General features: G+C 41.9%; 1 protein-coding gene across 2 annotated transcripts in view; it reads right to left on the reverse strand.

The window, feature by feature from the left end:
- Positions 1-10,621, reverse strand: part of KCNAB1 (potassium voltage-gated channel subfamily A member regulatory beta subunit 1) — a 451,442-nt gene extending 440,821 nt beyond the window's left edge. For both annotated transcript variants that reach the window (XM_027875934.1, XM_027875933.1), the window contains exon 1: positions 10,347-10,621. In XM_027875934.1, the coding sequence (XP_027731735.1) occupies positions 10,347-10,621 (275 nt within the window). The remainder of the gene's footprint in view (positions 1-10,346) is intronic.
- Positions 10,622-17,500: the final 6,879 nt, after the last annotated feature.

The following is a 17,500-nucleotide window of genomic DNA, read 5'->3' on the forward strand; positions in this document are numbered from 1 at the left end:
AGATAGATAGATAGATAGATAGATAGATAGATAGATAGATAGATAGACAGACAGACAGATGAATGCACAAATAAACAAATGAACACATAAATAAACAAATGAAAGAAGGAAAGAAGGAAAAATATCCAGGAGAATGCCAAAGAATAGGAACATGAGTATACAGATGGAACATAACCACTTTCAGCTGGAAACAGGTGATTAGACTCATGGATTCTTATAATTACAAGTTTCATAAGAATTAGAACCTTAAAGGTGATAAACCAGGAGGAAAAATGACCAAGGAGATGCAAAACATCTTCCAAGAAGAAAGAAATCGCTTTTTAAGTTCAACCCAAGAAGCTTTATTAAGCACCTACTATGTGCACAGGCTGATGCTAGATTCTAGGGGGACAAGACAAAAACAACCACCACTCCCTAAAATGTAAAGTCTCTGCCCTCAAGGATCTTACACTCTATTTGGGGAGAGGGAAGAGATGACTACATGTAAACTGGAGAGTGCTGACACCTGGGAAGACAAAGAAAGAAAATTGCCAAGAGATGATGCCATTCTGGAGCCTTTGAAGAAACTAGGGGTTCTAAGAAGTGGCAGTGAGGAAAGGCATGCTAGGTGTGGGGCAAAGACTATGCAAAGGCCTGGAGGCCAACTGAATATCAAATTCAGCAAACAAAACATAAGAACTAATTCAGTACAGAATGTTTTCTTGGGGAGAAAAAAATGCTTTCTCTTAAAAAGAAAAAAAAACCACTACAAACTTTCTAAAACCTTTACTTATCTTCAGACTAACTCAGGGCAGCTGTGGATCCTGGCTTTGGCTGAAGAATGCTGGCTATCTTGTGATCAATTCAGTTCAACAAACATCTATTGAGCATTTACTATGTGTTAGACACTGTACTAAGCACTGGGGGTACAAAAAAGGGCAAAAAAATAGGCCCTGTCCTCCAGAAGCCCACATTCTAGTGGGGATACAACAAGTGAACAGTTCTGTGCACACAAGATATATACACGGTGAAAGACAGGATATTTCAGCGGGAAGGCTCTGACAATGGATGGAGGGGCAGAAAGGCAGAAGGTGGGAGACAACTCAGTGATTAGAAGGCGCTAAGATCTTAAAATCAACACTGGATCCAGATGGCTGAGCCAGCATGCTCCCAAGGCTTCGTGGGGTCTCAAGGGAACTGCATCTTTGTCTCCTGGAATGGGCAGAGGGGAGGACTGCATCTTGGTAAGTCAGGAACTTTGCAAAGTAGAGCCAAGTGGAGAGAGAGGAGAACAGTGACACAGATTAGAGGATGTGAACTCGGCCAAAAGATGAAAAACTGAAAAGGACAGTAGAAATCTGATCCAAGGTGGGGACTATGACAGGGAAGGGGTAATACTCCATCCATCTCAATGTCCCTGATGGTTTCCATTTTATTGGTACATGCCAATAGAGCTCATCTTTTCTTTCCATAGCCTTGACATTAGAAAGCTTTCATGTCCTACCCTGGCAGTGGGTATCTCATAGGTACACATGGTGATCCACCTATAGGGTCTTATCCCTTACTTGTCTTCTTTGAGAACATATGATGTTTTCTTAATAAATATTCATGGGGCACAACAGAATCCTCAGTGGTCAGATCTAAGACTGGCATCCATTTGTTCATTATTAGCCATCCTAAGAGTAGACTACAGAAACTCCAAACACCTCACAGAAACACAAAATTTCGGAGCCAAAAGGGATCAGAGGGTGACAGAGCTCAAGCTAGAAGGGACTTTTAGGTCATCTAGCCTGCTGGCTACACATGGCCCACCACACTCCCCAGTTCAACTTGAACCCAATGGTTGGACCATTTGATTCACCACATGCATTGCACATAGTCAGATCTTAATACATGTATTTTCAATTGAGTTCATATCTCATAAATCTAGTTCTGTAAGTGATCCCAGAGTGGTCTTATGCCAGAAATAAGAGGAAAGGTCTAGGGTGGTAGGAGAGGGGTGGGGTGGGTTACACTGTACATGAGGAACCCTGCAGGCCGAATATTGACTTAGAAAACCACATATTAACATTATCTTTTTTATTGTGATTTTATTTATTTTGTTTAATATTTCTCAACTAGTGTTCCATACTGCCAGTCTCCACCCTCGTCCAAAGTATTCTCTCTGCAATGTACCCAAGACGTGCTTATCATCTACTTTTTCCTTGAAGATGTCCATTGAAGAGGAACCCACCAGCTCCTGAGCCAGATTCTCACACTTTTCACACCAAGCCTAAATTTGTTTCTTTTTACCCTGAATATAGCTAAGCCCTCTTCCACATGTCAGCCCTTAAATCCTTGAAAACTGGATCTGATGCCCCAAATTTTGTCCTCTCCAGGATAAGTGTCCCCAAGTCCTTCATCTGAGCCTCATATGACATAGACTGAACTCACTTCATTGTCCTGGTTACCTCCTACTTGGGGGCTATTCCTAAAATGTGCTGCCTATGACTGACCATAATAGAAAGGGGAGTTGGTGGGGAAAGGACTGGCTCTGGAGTCAGAGGACCTGAGTTCAAATCCTGCCTCTGATGTTCATTACATGGGGAACTTTGGGCAAATCTCTGTGTGTCACTTTACAAACATGTAAAACTGAGAGGGTTGGAAGAGATAGAGCCTGAGGTCCTTTTCACCTGTAGTTCTGTGACTCTGCTCTGGATGTGGTCTGACCATAGAAGAACACAGCCAACATATCTTTACATTCCTGGAAGCTTTGCCTATCACCACAGTGACCTGATTTTAGAAGAGGCAATGACAACAATAAAACTAGCGTGAGTATTTTTGATGGCTACAAACCAAAGCAAGTGTGCAAGCCTCTTAGCCTCCCTAGGCCTCAGTTTCCTTTTTTGTAAAATGGGAGGATTGAACTAGTTGAGCTCTGGAGTTACTTCCAGACCTAGATTTATGAGATAGGAACTCAACTCAGTAGAAAAAACATGTATTAAGCACCTACTATGTGCAAGACAGATAGTGAAACAAATGCTCCAACTATGGGTGGGGAAAAAAATAAGGCTAACAGACGGTTTTATCAAGTAGCCAAGAATCAGAGAAAGAAACAGAGCTTGAATGAGAGTCCTGTCCTCCATGTTAAAGGTGTAGGCAGCCAGGCACTGAGCTTCCAGATATTACTTCTTACAAAATAACCAGGCTTTCAAGGCCCTGTCAATAATAACCCAGCTCTCTTTCTAATTCTTTCTTTCAATCATCTAATAACAACCTTAATGAGAAATACAGGATATTACTGAAGCATGGCCTGAAATAATCCTCAAATCTCTCAGAGCAGATGAACTGGAATTAATCTGCTGTAAAAGATTTGAATTTAGTCTTCCCAAGGGGGCAGTTGGTTTCTGGAGCACTCCTGTTATTTTCCAATTCTGTGTGTGTGTGTGTGTGTGTGTGTGTGTGTGTGTGTGTGTCTCTGTCTCTCTCTCTGTCTCTCTGTCTCTGTCTCTGTCTCTCTCTCTCTCTGTGTTTCTTTTTCTCTGTCTCTCTGTCTCTCCCTCCCTCTTTCTTTCTCTCTCTCTGTCCCCCTCTCTCCTGCTGAACCATAGTGGGTGAGCTAGAAAAGATCAAAGAAAGCGCCTGAGCCAATGTCATCATTTACAGATGAGGAAACAGATCCAGAGAGGTAAATTCACAATACTTCATATTTGGATGAGACCTCAGAGGTCAAGTAGTCCAGCTAGTACCTAACTCAGCATACCCAACAAGTGGCCAGTTGTCCTCTGCCTGCTTAATTTGCTTCACTTCAATATGCACTCATTTTTAATGTTTTTAAGTGGATTTTATTGCTGGTCTTCTGTTTTTACATTGCATAGATTTGCCCCAGTATTCTCTTCTCCCCTCCCAGAGAATCATCCCTTATAACAGAGAATTCCTTTAAAAAAAGGAATAAGAAAAGAAAATTTAGCAAAATATCAATATATCAAAAATAAAAAGTTTGATGCTGTGTTCCACAGCATCTAACCTTATTCCTCCATCCCACTCACAAATAGGTGTCAGGGGGAGGAATGAGGGTAGCTAGGTGATGCCGTGAATAGAGCACCAGCCCTGGAGCTAGGAGGACCTGAGTTGAAATCCAGCCTCAGACACACAATGCTTACTAACTGTGTGACTCTGGGCAAGTCACTTAACCCCAATTGCCTCACAAAAAAAAATAATAACTGGAGGGGATAGGTGTCTTTTCCTACTTCTTCTTAGACCCCAAGCTTGTTCCTTAAAATTCCACATTTTCAATTGTTTTGTGGTGGTTGTTTTTTCAACTTACATTGTTGTGAACATTATGTGTATTGTTTTCCAGAATGTGTTTGCTTGAATTTGCTTTAGTTTATGTAGGTCTTTCCAGGCTTCTCTGTATTTATCATGCTTGTCTTTCCTTCCAGCACTGTAATATTCCATTACGTTCATGTACCCCCGTTTGTTTAGCCATTCCCCAATCCATGTTTCTAGTTCTTTACTACCACAAAAAAAAATGCTACAATGAACATTTTGGGGTATTCAGGGCTTTTCTTATTGTCAACAACTTCCTTGGGGTATGCGATTAGCCATAGAATCTCTGGGTCAAAGAGAATGTTTATTTAGTCACTTTATTTACAAAAGCTTCCATTGGCATGTTTTGTACAGGTTGAGTTTCAGATGCCTCTAAGCCATCCAGATGGAGCTGTCCAGCTACCAACTACTTTCCAAGTAGCCCATCCCACTCTTGGTCCTTTGTAAGTAAACCTTCCATCTATCTGGAATCAATGTCTCTAGACATTGTGGCTCCAAATTTGGCCCTCAGGGTTCAGCAGAACCAGTCTGATCCCTCTTGCACATGACAGCTCTATCATAACTGCCCTAAATTTTACCTTACTGAGTCATTCTTACCAAAAGCCTTGCAGACCTAGGATTTCCAGGAAATGACAGGATTGACCAGAAACATGCTGTTACATGAAAGAGCAAGGGACTCAAGTCTAGGGATCTTGACATTGCCCACTGCTTTTTCCCACCACAATACCATTCCTCCCAATTACAGCTGCTAGGTGTTCCTGGACATGTTAAGAAGTGTTCCTACTATCATATCCCCAAAAGTGATCATATTGTCATAGACAGACATAGTATCCAATCCAACCTTTTGTCCCTACTTTAATTGGCTCAAATATTTTATTAACAATAATAGTAATAATAGCTAGCATTTACTACAGTGCTCTAAGGTTTACAAAGAATTTAACAAATATTACTTCATTATATCTCACAACAACCCTGAGAGTTAGGTACTATTATTATCCTCATTTTACAGATGAGGAAATTGAGACCGAGGAGAGGTTAGGTCACACAGGTCACACAGCTAGTAAGTGTCTGAGCTCATATGACAGGGTCTCAAGACACTTCACTATACTGGTTATCTACTGAGGCTAGATTTGAACACAAGTCATCTTGGGTGCTGGGTAGCACAGTGAGTAGAGTTCTGGGCTTGACATCAGGAAGACCTGAGTTCAGATTCAGCCTCAGAAACTTCCTAGCTATGTGACCTCAGGCAAGTTACTTAACTCCTATTTGCCTATGGATCAGTGTTCCACTGGGGAAGGAAATGGCAAACCACTCCAGTATCTTTGCCAAGAAAACCCCATGGACAGCATTGGTGTGCTATGGTCCATAGGGTCATGAAGAGTCAGACATGACTGAACACATAACACATAACATCTTAACTCTCAATCCAGGGTTCCTTCCCACTGCTCAACAAATCTGCCTTAAAAAAGGAAGTTGTCATGATTTTCTGAGCAACATAAAGACATAGCTGTACAATGAAGGGACTTTCCTAACGAATGCAGTCAGTTCCAAGTGAATAGGAAGTTACTGTGTTAAAGTTTTATAGTGTAAGGTAGACAAGGCATCTATGGTTCTCCCCCACACTAAGTAAGAGACAGACAAGGTCATTGCAGATCAAGGATGACTAGCATTATCCCTCCAAGTGAGCTTTGGAAGCCATTCGTTCTAGATCACACAAAACCTGATTCTCCTTATTAAATGAAGATATCTTAAAAAGAAAAAGGAGACAGGCAACAGAGAGATGTGTATGTATGTATGTATTTGTATTGTGTGTACGTATGTACATATGTATGTATGTATATATGTATGTATGTATGTGTACACATCCAGGGTGGCATCATTGATAGAGAATTGACCTAGGGGTCTAGAAAGCCTGATTTAAAGCTCTACCCTTGGCACAAACCGGCTGGGTGACTCTGGACAAATCACTTAACTTATTAGTGCCCCCAGGTGACTCTCTCAATAAGACTATAAGTTACAGAGAAGTTATCAATTTGAATTGGCATGGGGGGGTAGAGTCAAGATGGCAGAGAAAAGGCAAAAACTCACTTGAGCTCTCCCCAAAACGTCTCTGAATTGGCATTGAAAGTCCCTCACCAGGAGCTCCTTACCCCAGTGATAATACAGGTCCAGCCAAAAATCATAATCAAAATCTAGTCATGTGTTCATAGATACCCCATTGATCCTGGGTTACACTTAATTGGACTTCTCATTGCACAAAGAAATCAAAAAAGAAGATAGGCAGCAGAGAAATAGAGACAGAGTAATGTATGGGTATAAACATAATATACAGATGTATGCATTGTTGCAACTAAAACCCTGAGAGACAAAGTTTCTGAGTGTCGATAATCAATTTCTTAATTAGGCTAGCCAATAATCATTAAATTAATGGTCAGTAGTTTCTCTCAGTAACCAAAGATGAGGAAGGGAAACAGAAGTGTTCCTTCTGACAGGGCACTCCCCTTGCAAATGAAATTCAATCCTAATTTGTGGACAGTAAATGGGGAGGTGGGCTAAAAGCTCCCCATCTGTCCCAATTACCATATCATTGAGGGGGAGGAGGGATTTCAGCTGAGAAATGGTCTGGCCATGAGTTTTGAGCTCCTGCTAGCAATCTGGGCCCCCAGACCAGGTTCTGTCTGGTTTAGTTTCTCCTTCATGAGCGGGTCACCCTAAACTCTGATGAAGGGGAGCAAAGACAGGAACTCTTTCCCCTGGGGAGAGACCTCATCCAAACTGGATCCTGTTTATGCCTTAGATACAAATCAGGTTTCCCAATTGGGTGGGGTCCTGCCCAGACGCCTTAAGCAGAGCTGGAATGCTCCTGACATCCTTTAGCTGGGAAGGGTACTCTTCAAGCTAGCCTTTTTACAGAGAAGAGAATATTACAAATTGTTCTAAATAATCAAATGATACAGCATTAAAATTAATTTATATATATATTTTTTTCCTCCTAAAAATCTTCCTACCTTAGGTACTATTCCGATCTGTCAGGAAGACACCAGCCACGTAGAGCTAATGTCATGGAGAAATGGGCTACATTTTGGCCTGTGGAGCAGCAATTGTCTAGTCATGTGGATGTTGGACTCCCACAAGGCACATCTCTGGTCGATAGTCAATGAAAGGAAATGTTATGTAAGGAAGCCATTACTGGAGGTTCTCTTTGCCATTTGACTCTTTTCCAGAGGCTTATTTCATGATGGATTTATGAATTGGGCCTTAAATGTACAGTTCCCATCAATGCCAATCTCATTGAAGCTGCCCCTGAATGGCACCATTCAACCTCAAGTCTGCTCCCCAGAGTCCGGTGAATTGCTTGCTCTCTGCTTATCTGTGATTGTTGCTCCCAATGCCCCAGCCCCTCACAGGTCTTAAAATGATTCCACGATCACTAAAAGCTTTATCTCATTCATTTTCATAAAGATGTCTTTTTGAATAATGGAGTAAATCCAGATCAGGCCATTCTATCGATGCTTCGGCAAGGAGACATTCAAAGTCTCTGGGTTTGATGATCTTTTGAAGTTTCCAACTTTTTAATTCAGTTGCTAAATAAACTTTCTTGTAATGTCTTGCAATAGTCTCCCAATTGGTCTCACTACCTCCAGTTTCTCCCCATCTCCAACTCATCTTCCACACAGCTGCCAAATCAGAGATGTGATGATGCCCTTCTCTCATTCCAGAATCTTTGATAGCTCCCTATGGCCTTTTTGATAAGAATCTTCAGTGCAGCCCCTGCACATTCTGACTCCCACCTTTCTGTGTGACTCTCGTTAATACACCATCCCTCTCAGTACAATTAGCCTGCTGACTGTTCTCCGGGCAGGGAAGTCTCTTTCACACCACTATGCCTTTGATTGCAGGTGATCTCTCCCATGTCTTGCAGGTGCTCCTCATGGAATACCTAGCTTCCTTCATGTAATACCTAGCTTAGGTCAAAAGACCACCTTCACCACGAGCTCCCTCCCCTAAAACTTTGTATTCCTTTGCACATACTTGGTAACTACTTGTATACATATAGCATTTCCTTCCCCACCTCCTCCTCACCTCCAATATAACACATTATGGCAGAGATGGCAGAGACTTTTCACTCATCTCCATATCCTTAGCTCCAAGCCCAGTGTCTTGAACAAAGCAAGAGCTTAATAAATGCCTTGTTGAATCTACTCTTCTCAGTATCTGAAATACCTGTCTGAAGCATCCTCAAGGTGGGGCAGATGGCTTTGACACAGAGAAGCGTCCACAGGGCTTCAACCCCGTGAGGCAATCTTCATCCTGGGCTGGCACTCATCATATTGCTTCTTCGAACAGGAGCTTGGGATGTTCTACCCGTTTCATTGGAATGCTTCATTTCTAATCAATTTGCTGTAACCTTATGAGAAACAAGTTGACCACAAAGCAGTGATTTTCTCTGGCCATGATACTTCTTAAACCCCACTGCCTAAGTCACAGGGGCTCTCCAGTCTGTATCAGCAAGGAGGGGAGTACGCACACCAAGGAAATCCTGAATTCCTAAAGCAAGTAATTAAAAATGAGTACCCTAAGTCATTATTTCCAGAAAATTATCTTTACTCCTATGAAAACTTCCTGTGAATTAAATGAGGGATCCGGACTAGATCAGCCTTGAGACCACATGTAGCCTTCTGGGTCCTCAAGTGAGGCTCTTTGACTAAATCCAAACTTTACAGAACAAATCCTTTTATTCAGGGGATTTGTCCCGTGAAGTTTGGACTCAGTCAAAGGTCCACACTTGAGGATCTAGAGGGCCACATGTGACCTCGAGGCCTCAGGTTCCCCACTCCTGGACTAGATCATCACCTCTAAAGACCCTTGTAGTTCCAATTATATGTTCCTGCAATACACTGGCTTGGGAGGCGGAGGTCCTGGGTTCAAATCTTGGGTAAGTCCCTGAATGTCCCTGAGCTCAGTTTCCATGAGTAAAATAAGGAGATTGGACTGAATAGCCTGAGGTCCCCTCTAGTTGTCAATCTAGGATCCTATGTGTGACCTTGGACAAGTCATTTCATCAGTGTGAGTCTCAATTTTCTCATCCATATACCAAAGACCTCTTTGGTCCTTTCCAGCTCTCATTCCGGGATTCTACGTTTCTAAGACCAGGAGCATCAAATTCATTTTCTAAATATATCTGGATGGCAGAATTTCCCAGGCTTTGTTCATGGGTTTTGTCCCAATGACACTTGGGATTTGTGAAACCGGTCTTGTCTTGAATTATTTGAAGCCAGTCTGGGAAAAGAGCTGAAAGGAATGCCGCAGGGGTTTTCTTTGCAGTACCTATGATCTAAAAAATTCAACTTTCTCTCCTGACTTCTGAACATGGTCTGAAATTTAATCAGCCGTGAGTTGGACCACACCAGCAATCTATGTTTACTCCTCACCAGCACCAGCACACCCAGGCTACAAGTTGGTTGCCCAGCTCGTACCCGGGAACATACGGCTACAGATGTGAAACGGGATGCAACTGAAAGATCAGCAACTGGGAACCATATGAATTCTGCTCCTGGATCATTGAATTAGGTCTGGGAAACAACCTCAGATGTCATCTTCCTTCTCATCATTCCCACTGCTACCCCTGCACGTTCTCAAAATGAAAGAAGGAGGCAGGATGGAAGAGGATTGTTTGTTTTCTTTAAATTAAAGATTTCCTGTCCTAGATATAGTGCTTTCAGTTCTTCAGCTATTAATAAAGTGAAATTTTAATGGCATATACAACTATAGAGCATCTTCCCCCACCTTCATCCCAGGGTTGTCAGGAGAACAATAGAGGTGGTGTTATTTGCCATTTTCACCAAGTTCCTGCTCCTCCACCCCACCCCCGGTTTTCCCTTTTCTAAAGTGTCAGTCAGCCATAAAGAAACTAGAACTGATAGAGGATGGTACCATGATGTGGAAAGAAAACAAACCAACCAGTTTGAGTTACTTGTACTTTTCAAGTTTTTTCTTTAAACTTTCTCTTTAAAATGCCTTTCGAAGACGAGTAACAGCAAAGATGAAAAGAATCTTACCTATGAGGCATCCCGGTCGTGTGGGCGACAGTGTGCTCAGATGACAGGTCCCATATTTTCAAATACCAGTTCATTTCCAGTTCACGTAGTAGAGCCAAACGCCGGGCCCTGAGCTGGCTCAGGTCCGAGGTGCTGAGCTGGTTGTCTGTTGCATTTTCTGGAGCCCTCTTGGGAGATTTGTCTTTGCTCCCTACAGAAAGCACAGATTGTTTCCGTAACTTTGTGCTCTCTTCAGAGATCTTACTGCCCACAGCCCCGGTCCTGGCTGCCAGCATGGTTAACAGTGGTATGTCTGTCTTGCTAGAGGGAAGCTCTAAGTCACTGTCATCAAAGTAATTTGAATTGATTTTCTGCTCCTAACTCCCTCCACCCCCCTCAGAGCCTCCTTCCCCCATAACCTTCTCCTGGCCACAGAGCTGTAATTAGATCCATGTCTGTGGGGCTCAGCATGAAAGGACAGCTGTAAGCTTTTCATGGCTATATCTGTGGCAGCTGCTTACCTGGGATGTACTGGGCCACATCATTTGTTTTTAATAAACTCTAATTTAATAGTCTTTTAGTTGCTTCAAGGTTATCTATTTCAAGGAGCTAACCCTGCTGCCATCCTGGCTATAACTTTTTATACACTGCATCAATGATACTGGGATTCAATTATCTTTGATCTACATGTCAGAGTTTTATAACTAACTTTATCACAAAATAGATTCCTTATGATAAAATATTCTCCCCCTCTCCCTTTTACTACCCACCCACCGATCTACTCTGAATCTTGGTAGAATTTTTTGTGTCATGGTTAATTTTATCAAATTAACATATCATTGGAAAGGAGATTGACAGTAATTTGTGGGGGCAGTGAGCAATACCTTTTGTGTATTCTCAGAATTTCTGTTTTTAACAGTTTTTTTTTTAATTTAATCTGGAAGATAGACTTGTCCAAAAGTCAGTGAAGCCAGGCACAGGTTATGTGCACTCTATATTCTTGTCTCATTATGAGATTCTCATTTCATCTTTGTTCATTGACCCTCCTAACACTGCAAAGCATGGGAACCTGAATCAACATTGGATAGCTGGAGAACTAAGACAGAAGGAATTTTAACAACTTGGGCTCATTCTGAGTCAATGTGCTCTTGCCCAATGGAAGCATTTTCCTCTGTTAGAGCATTTGGAGGAGGAAAGGAATGGGGAATGAATGATGTGAGTGAGTGTGTGTGTGTGTGGGTGTGTGGGTGTGTGTGGAGGGGGGGGGAAGATAATCTCTCCAGCTCTCAGGAAAACTTATTTGTGAAAGGAAACAAATGGTTTGGATGAATCAGAGAATCATAATCTAGGGATTTTTTTCACCTAAAGCAAAAAAAATTTGTTCACTTGGAAGAAGGGTGGCAATGTAAAGCATAGTCTGATCTTCAGTGCTGACATGTTAGAAGGATGGGAGGTGATCCTGCCCCCAATTCCTTGAGGTTGAGGGGAAAAGCGGGCCCAAGAATAGGGGTTCCTTAAGAACAGGGTTCTGGGAGGAGGCAGTCCTCTCTCAAAGTCTAATATATCCTTCAATATCTGTGGGGATAGGCCATCCCCTCTACTGGAAACCATGGTCATCCCAGGGTCCTTGAAGTCAAGGTGAGAATATAATGGGCACATTGGGGAGGAAGCAAACTCCCATGAAAGTATCCTTGGGCAGAGTTCTATTCATCTTGTATAACTCCAATGAATGACCTTGTCTACATGGCCCCCATGGTTGATTAACATGAATACCCTCTAATCAGACCTTTATGGACAATAATATGCTTAGCCTCCTTAGCACCCACTGTATCCCAAGCAATCCATATCGCCCACTCAGCTCTCTATCAACATCAGTCTTCTACCCTATATGGATGCCCCAGAGAAGGTGAGCATGCCTTCCTATCCTGTGACAATGACTTGAGATAACCAACAATAGTGGAAGAAAGTAGGATAGAAAACTGTGGGGGCATGGCATGATGGATGAGGCTCTAGTCTTGAACTTGGGAAGATCTGGCTTCAAATTCTGCCTCAGATACTTAGTAATTGTTTGACCCTGGTCACATTACAACCTCTTTGTGCCTCAGTTTCCTCATCTGTAAAATGAGAGGGTTGGACACAGTAGCCTCAAAGGTCCCTTCCAGCTTTATATCAATAATGAGATGAGCCTTAAACTCACAGCACTGCAGTTACACCAATTTAAAAATTACTTGGAGTTGAGGAGGAAGGGATGGGGGAGGGAAGAGAGTGGCTCAGGATTTTTTTTTTGACTGATGTGATTGCTGAATTACTACCTTTATTTTTTCATAACTATTTTATTTTTCTAATTATATGTAAAAAAAACTTTTAACATTCTTTTTTCAATTTTGAATTTCAAATTCTCTCCCTCCCCTCTCCTTCTCGCTCATTGAGAAGTCAAGCTCTTCGATATAGATTATGCATGTGCAGCCATGTAAAACTTATTTCCATATTAGCCATGTTGTTAAAGAAAACACAGATTAAAAAAAAAACACAAGAAAAATAAAGAAAGTATTTTTTTAAAGTGTGCTTCAATCTGCATTCAGGCTCTATCAGTGTTTCTCTGAAGGTGGTCAGCATTTTTCACCTCAAGTCCTTCAGAGTTGTCCTGGATCATTGTGTCACTGAGAATAGCTACGTCACTCACAAAGGATCATCATACAATATTGCTTTGTGGTGTACACTGTTTTCTTGGTTCTTCTCACTTCACTTTGCATCAGTTCATGTAAGTCTTCCCAGGTTTTTCTGAAAACAGTGAATAGGGATGTGAAAAGAAGCAGAAGCCATAGAGAAGGGAGGAGTGACATTTTTGGAAATAAGGCTGATTTTGTTGTTGTTCAGTTATCTCAGTTGTGTCTGACTGTTCATGATCCCATTTGGTTTTCTTGGCAAAAATAGTGGAGTGGTTCACCACATAGCTAGTAAGCGTCTAAGGCCAGATTTGAACTCAGGAAGAGTCTTCCTGACTCCAGGTCTGGCCCTCTAACCACTGTGCCACGTAGCTGCCCTATAAAATTAAAAGAAGAAATAAGAAATAAACTGAAATAACAAAAGAAGTACGAATCATCTAGGATTTGGCCATGTTTGATTTATTTAGTTATAAGGATGACATCCCTAGGAGGGGGAGACCCAGCCCCCTCCTTAGCCCTTGTGCATTGATATGCAGTGAATCTGTTGAACCTTAACATATTCAAAGTGGAAAAGAAAATATGTTCTAATGGGACCCCATTTTCCTGAGGAAGGAGCGTAATATCACCTGAATGGCCCTAGTGATAATGACGGCCTTGGACAAAAGCCATGTGGTCCAACCCTGGGTCAATACATAAAGTCTTTCAAGGTTTGTGAGACCTAGCAGAGTTTGAGTTCTGCTGAGAAAGACTTCAAGGCCATAGTTCACCTCCTCCATGCCAAAGTCAGGAATCAAAGGTGGATGATAGTCAGGAGCTAACAGACACATGACAAGCACACTATCAATGCCAGGTCAATCACATTGGGCACCAAAGAACTGCTTAGAAATTAGGCACAATGGGAACTTAAAGGAAGGAGAGATCCCTGAGGAAAGAGGGTGGTCACTGGGGAAGTGAGTTTGAGATGATGTTTTAGTTCAGTTATGACCATTTGTGAAGCCTCTGCAGCAGGTGCAAGGCATTGGAGTAGATTCAGGCTGGGTATGTAAGGACAATCTCAGACATGTAGACGATACCTCTCTGATGGCAGAAAGTGAGGAAGAATTATGAAGCCTCTTGATATGGGTGAAGGAGGAGAGCGTAAAAGCTGGCTTGAAGCTTAACATCAAAAAAAAAAAACTAATATCTTGGCAACTGGTCCCATCAGTTCCTGGCAAATAGAGGGAGAAGAAATGGAAGCAGGGTCAGATTTATATTCTTAGGCTTAAAGATCACTGTAGACGGCGATTGCAGTCATGAAATTAAAAGACTCTTGATCCTTGGGAGGAAAGCTGTGGCCAATCTGGACAACAGACTAAAAAAACAGAGACATCACCTTGCCAACAAAAGTCCATATAGTCAAAGCTATGGTTTTTTTTCCCACTAGCGATGCCTGGCTGTGAGAGTTGTACTGTAAGGAAAGCTGAGTACCACAGAATCAACGCTTTTGAATTGTGGTACTGGAGATTTTTTGAGAGTCTCTTGGATAGAGAGGAGATCAAATCAGTCAATACTTAAAGAAATTAATTCAGGCCATTATCCACAATTTACAGTTGAGGAAACTGCGGCAAAGAGAGGGTAAGTGACTTGCCCAAGGTCTCACGGCCAGTAAGTGTCCTTGTAAAATACTTGGCAAACTTTACTAGAGAGATAGATAGATTTGGGAGTCATTTGTGTAGAGATGATACTTGAGCTAATGAAATCTCCAAGAGAGAGGATATAGAGGGAGAAGAAAAGAAGGATCAGGTCTGTAGAACAGAAATGGGAGGGGTGGAAGAGAAGAAGGTATTCTGGATGTGGGAAGTATATATATATGTTGAAAAGGACCTCAAAGACAACATCATTTAACAGATAAAGATAGTAAGTGTCAGAGGCCGGAATACGAAATCAGGTCTTCCTGACTCCAAGTAATCATTGACTTAAAACCCAAAGGGACAATAGAAGTCATCTAGACCAACTCCCTTCTTTTATGGATGAAGAAACTGAGGCCCAAAGAAATTGTGACTTTCCCCATTGTATCTTTTCACTGCATCACATCATCTCCCAATCATCCTATCCTAATAAATGCTTGTTGAATTGAACTAAGTAGAGCAGCCTTTCTGCCCTAAATTCTATGATCCCATGAACTTATGCTTTCCAGTAAACTCTGGCTTGTTAACGTTAGCAAGTGAGAAGATCCACTTTGTAGCTTCGAAGCCTCTGAATGTGAACAGGGATGGAGTGTTTAAGTTAGATAGACCACCCACTCGATAAAACTTAATGCTTGCTCTTTCTATGTATTTGAAGTGAATATTCCTTTCTAAAAGATAATCTACTATATGATTAAATGGAACCAGAGTGCTGGAGACACTTAAAATTAGGGGAATGCTGTTTGTATGGATCGAACCAATGGCACTGAAGGGCTCTAGAGAACCCTGGGGAAGGAGTGAAATGTAGCATTCTTGCCCTTCTGACTGGGGGTGACAGGGATGAAGGGGGCAGGGGAGGTATAGAATATGCATATGCATATGCACTGTTAAATATGTAGATAGTTGTCTGAATATGCGTGAGCTCCCTGAGGGCAAGGTCTGCTTTTGCCTTTCTCTGTATCCCCAGCACTTAGCACAGTGCCTGGAATACAGCGGTGTGCTGTATTCCAACAAATCCCAGCCCTAGGGATGATGTGCATGCTGTTCTAGAGTGTTGCCACTAGATGGCAACTCTGTCCAATTCAGGCAGCATGGAATTGTGGCCATTTCTTCTACTGCAGGGTCTACTGAGAATCCATAAACATCCACTTGTTATGAAGTTGATCTTCATGGCTTTTCAGATCTTCAAGAGACAACTGCTTGTCACAATTACAATTCCAATCTCCTTTAGAGCAGCCCTTTCAAGGAACCTCAAGATGAGGTAGCTTCTCTCTGCACTCCGCCCCCCACGTCTTTGATTCTGCACAACCAAAGGAATTTTCCTCCCAAAGTAGAAGTGAATGGTCTCCTCGTGGAACTAAAAATCTGTCACTGTAAGCAGTTCACTCACCCTCGAAGCAGTAAAAACTTTTGCAGGCTCAGTGATATAACCATTACAAAGCTCTGGCCATCTTCCTCACTAGAGTTAATTAACAAGTTCAAATTTAAGGGGGGGTGTCTAGCACAGCAATCAGAACTGAAAGGAGCTCCCCTGATCACTTTCATTAATAACCAGTTTTTATTAAACCCAAACAGTAGCTGTATTCACTATGCAAAGACTAAACTCCTAGATCTTACCATCATGGAAGCCTCCTTCTAACTCAAATGGCAAAGAGAACCTTCGCTACTGTTGGGACTATTTTCTGTCCAATCATGGTCAGGTTTTGGAGGAAAATCCAGAAAACCTCTAACTACTGAGACTTTATTTACTCCCCCTTCCTTTGGGAATTTCAAGAACTCACCAGAAGGGGGTGAATGCAACTACAAAACCCTCTACACCTAAATAATCAGAAAAATAATAATTACTCGTTAGGTGGCCAAGCCAAAATGACAATACTACCTAAATTAATTTATTTATTCAGGTTCACACCCAGGGGTATTATAAAGTTCCAATAAGATAATGGATATGAAGTCCTTTGCCAACCTAATATGCTATATAAAGGCCACTCATTGTTAGTATTCGGAGGCAGCTAGTTGGCTCAGTAGATAAAGCCCTGGGCCTGGAATCAGGAAGACGTGAGTTCAAATCTGGCCTCAGACACTTACTAACTGTGTGACCCTGGGCAAGTCATTTAGCCTCTACTTGCCTTGATCTACTGGAGAAGGAAATGGCAAACTATTCTAGTACTTTTGGCAAAAAAAATTTTAAAAACATGGACAGTATTGGCATGCTATGATCCACAGGGTCAGAACCTGTTAGAGCTGGCTCCAGCACTCCCCCGGCCAAATCAATCACCAAGAGGCCAGTAAAATGATGATGATTGATGATGATGATGATGATGATGATGATGATGATGATGATGATGATGACGATGATGATGATAACAATGACAATGAAATTCATCTCGAGGAACAAAAGATCAAGAATGTCAAGGAAAATAATGAGGTAAAAAAGTGAGAAGAAAAGATGGGCTCACAAGACCAGATGTCAATTATGCTGCAAAGCCATCAGCATTGAAATTATTTGCTGCTAGTTAAGTAATGGAGAAAGATCAAAGGAATAGGTTCCACACCGTGCAATAATCCTGGTAATCTAGACCACCTGCCTTGTTCACACGTGCTCCCATCTGCCTCTTGCTGGAAACAGGTCTCCAGTGTCTTCCACACGGATGATTCCATTTTAAGTGGTCTAGCCATGAGCCAACCCACCCACTATTACAAACCAAATGTAATATCATAACAAATTAGAGGAACAAGGGAAAAATTACCTTTCAGATCAGTGGATAGAGGAGGAGCTCGTGAGCAAACAAAAGATGGAAAGGGTCTCAGAAAGTAAAATTTGGATTACACAGAACTTAAAAAGAAA

This window comes from Vombatus ursinus, unplaced genomic scaffold (genome assembly GCF_900497805.2).
Source record: "Vombatus ursinus unplaced genomic scaffold, bare-nosed wombat genome assembly UNPS02014810.1, whole genome shotgun sequence".
NCBI classification, from domain to species: Eukaryota; Metazoa; Chordata; class Mammalia; order Diprotodontia; family Vombatidae; genus Vombatus; species Vombatus ursinus.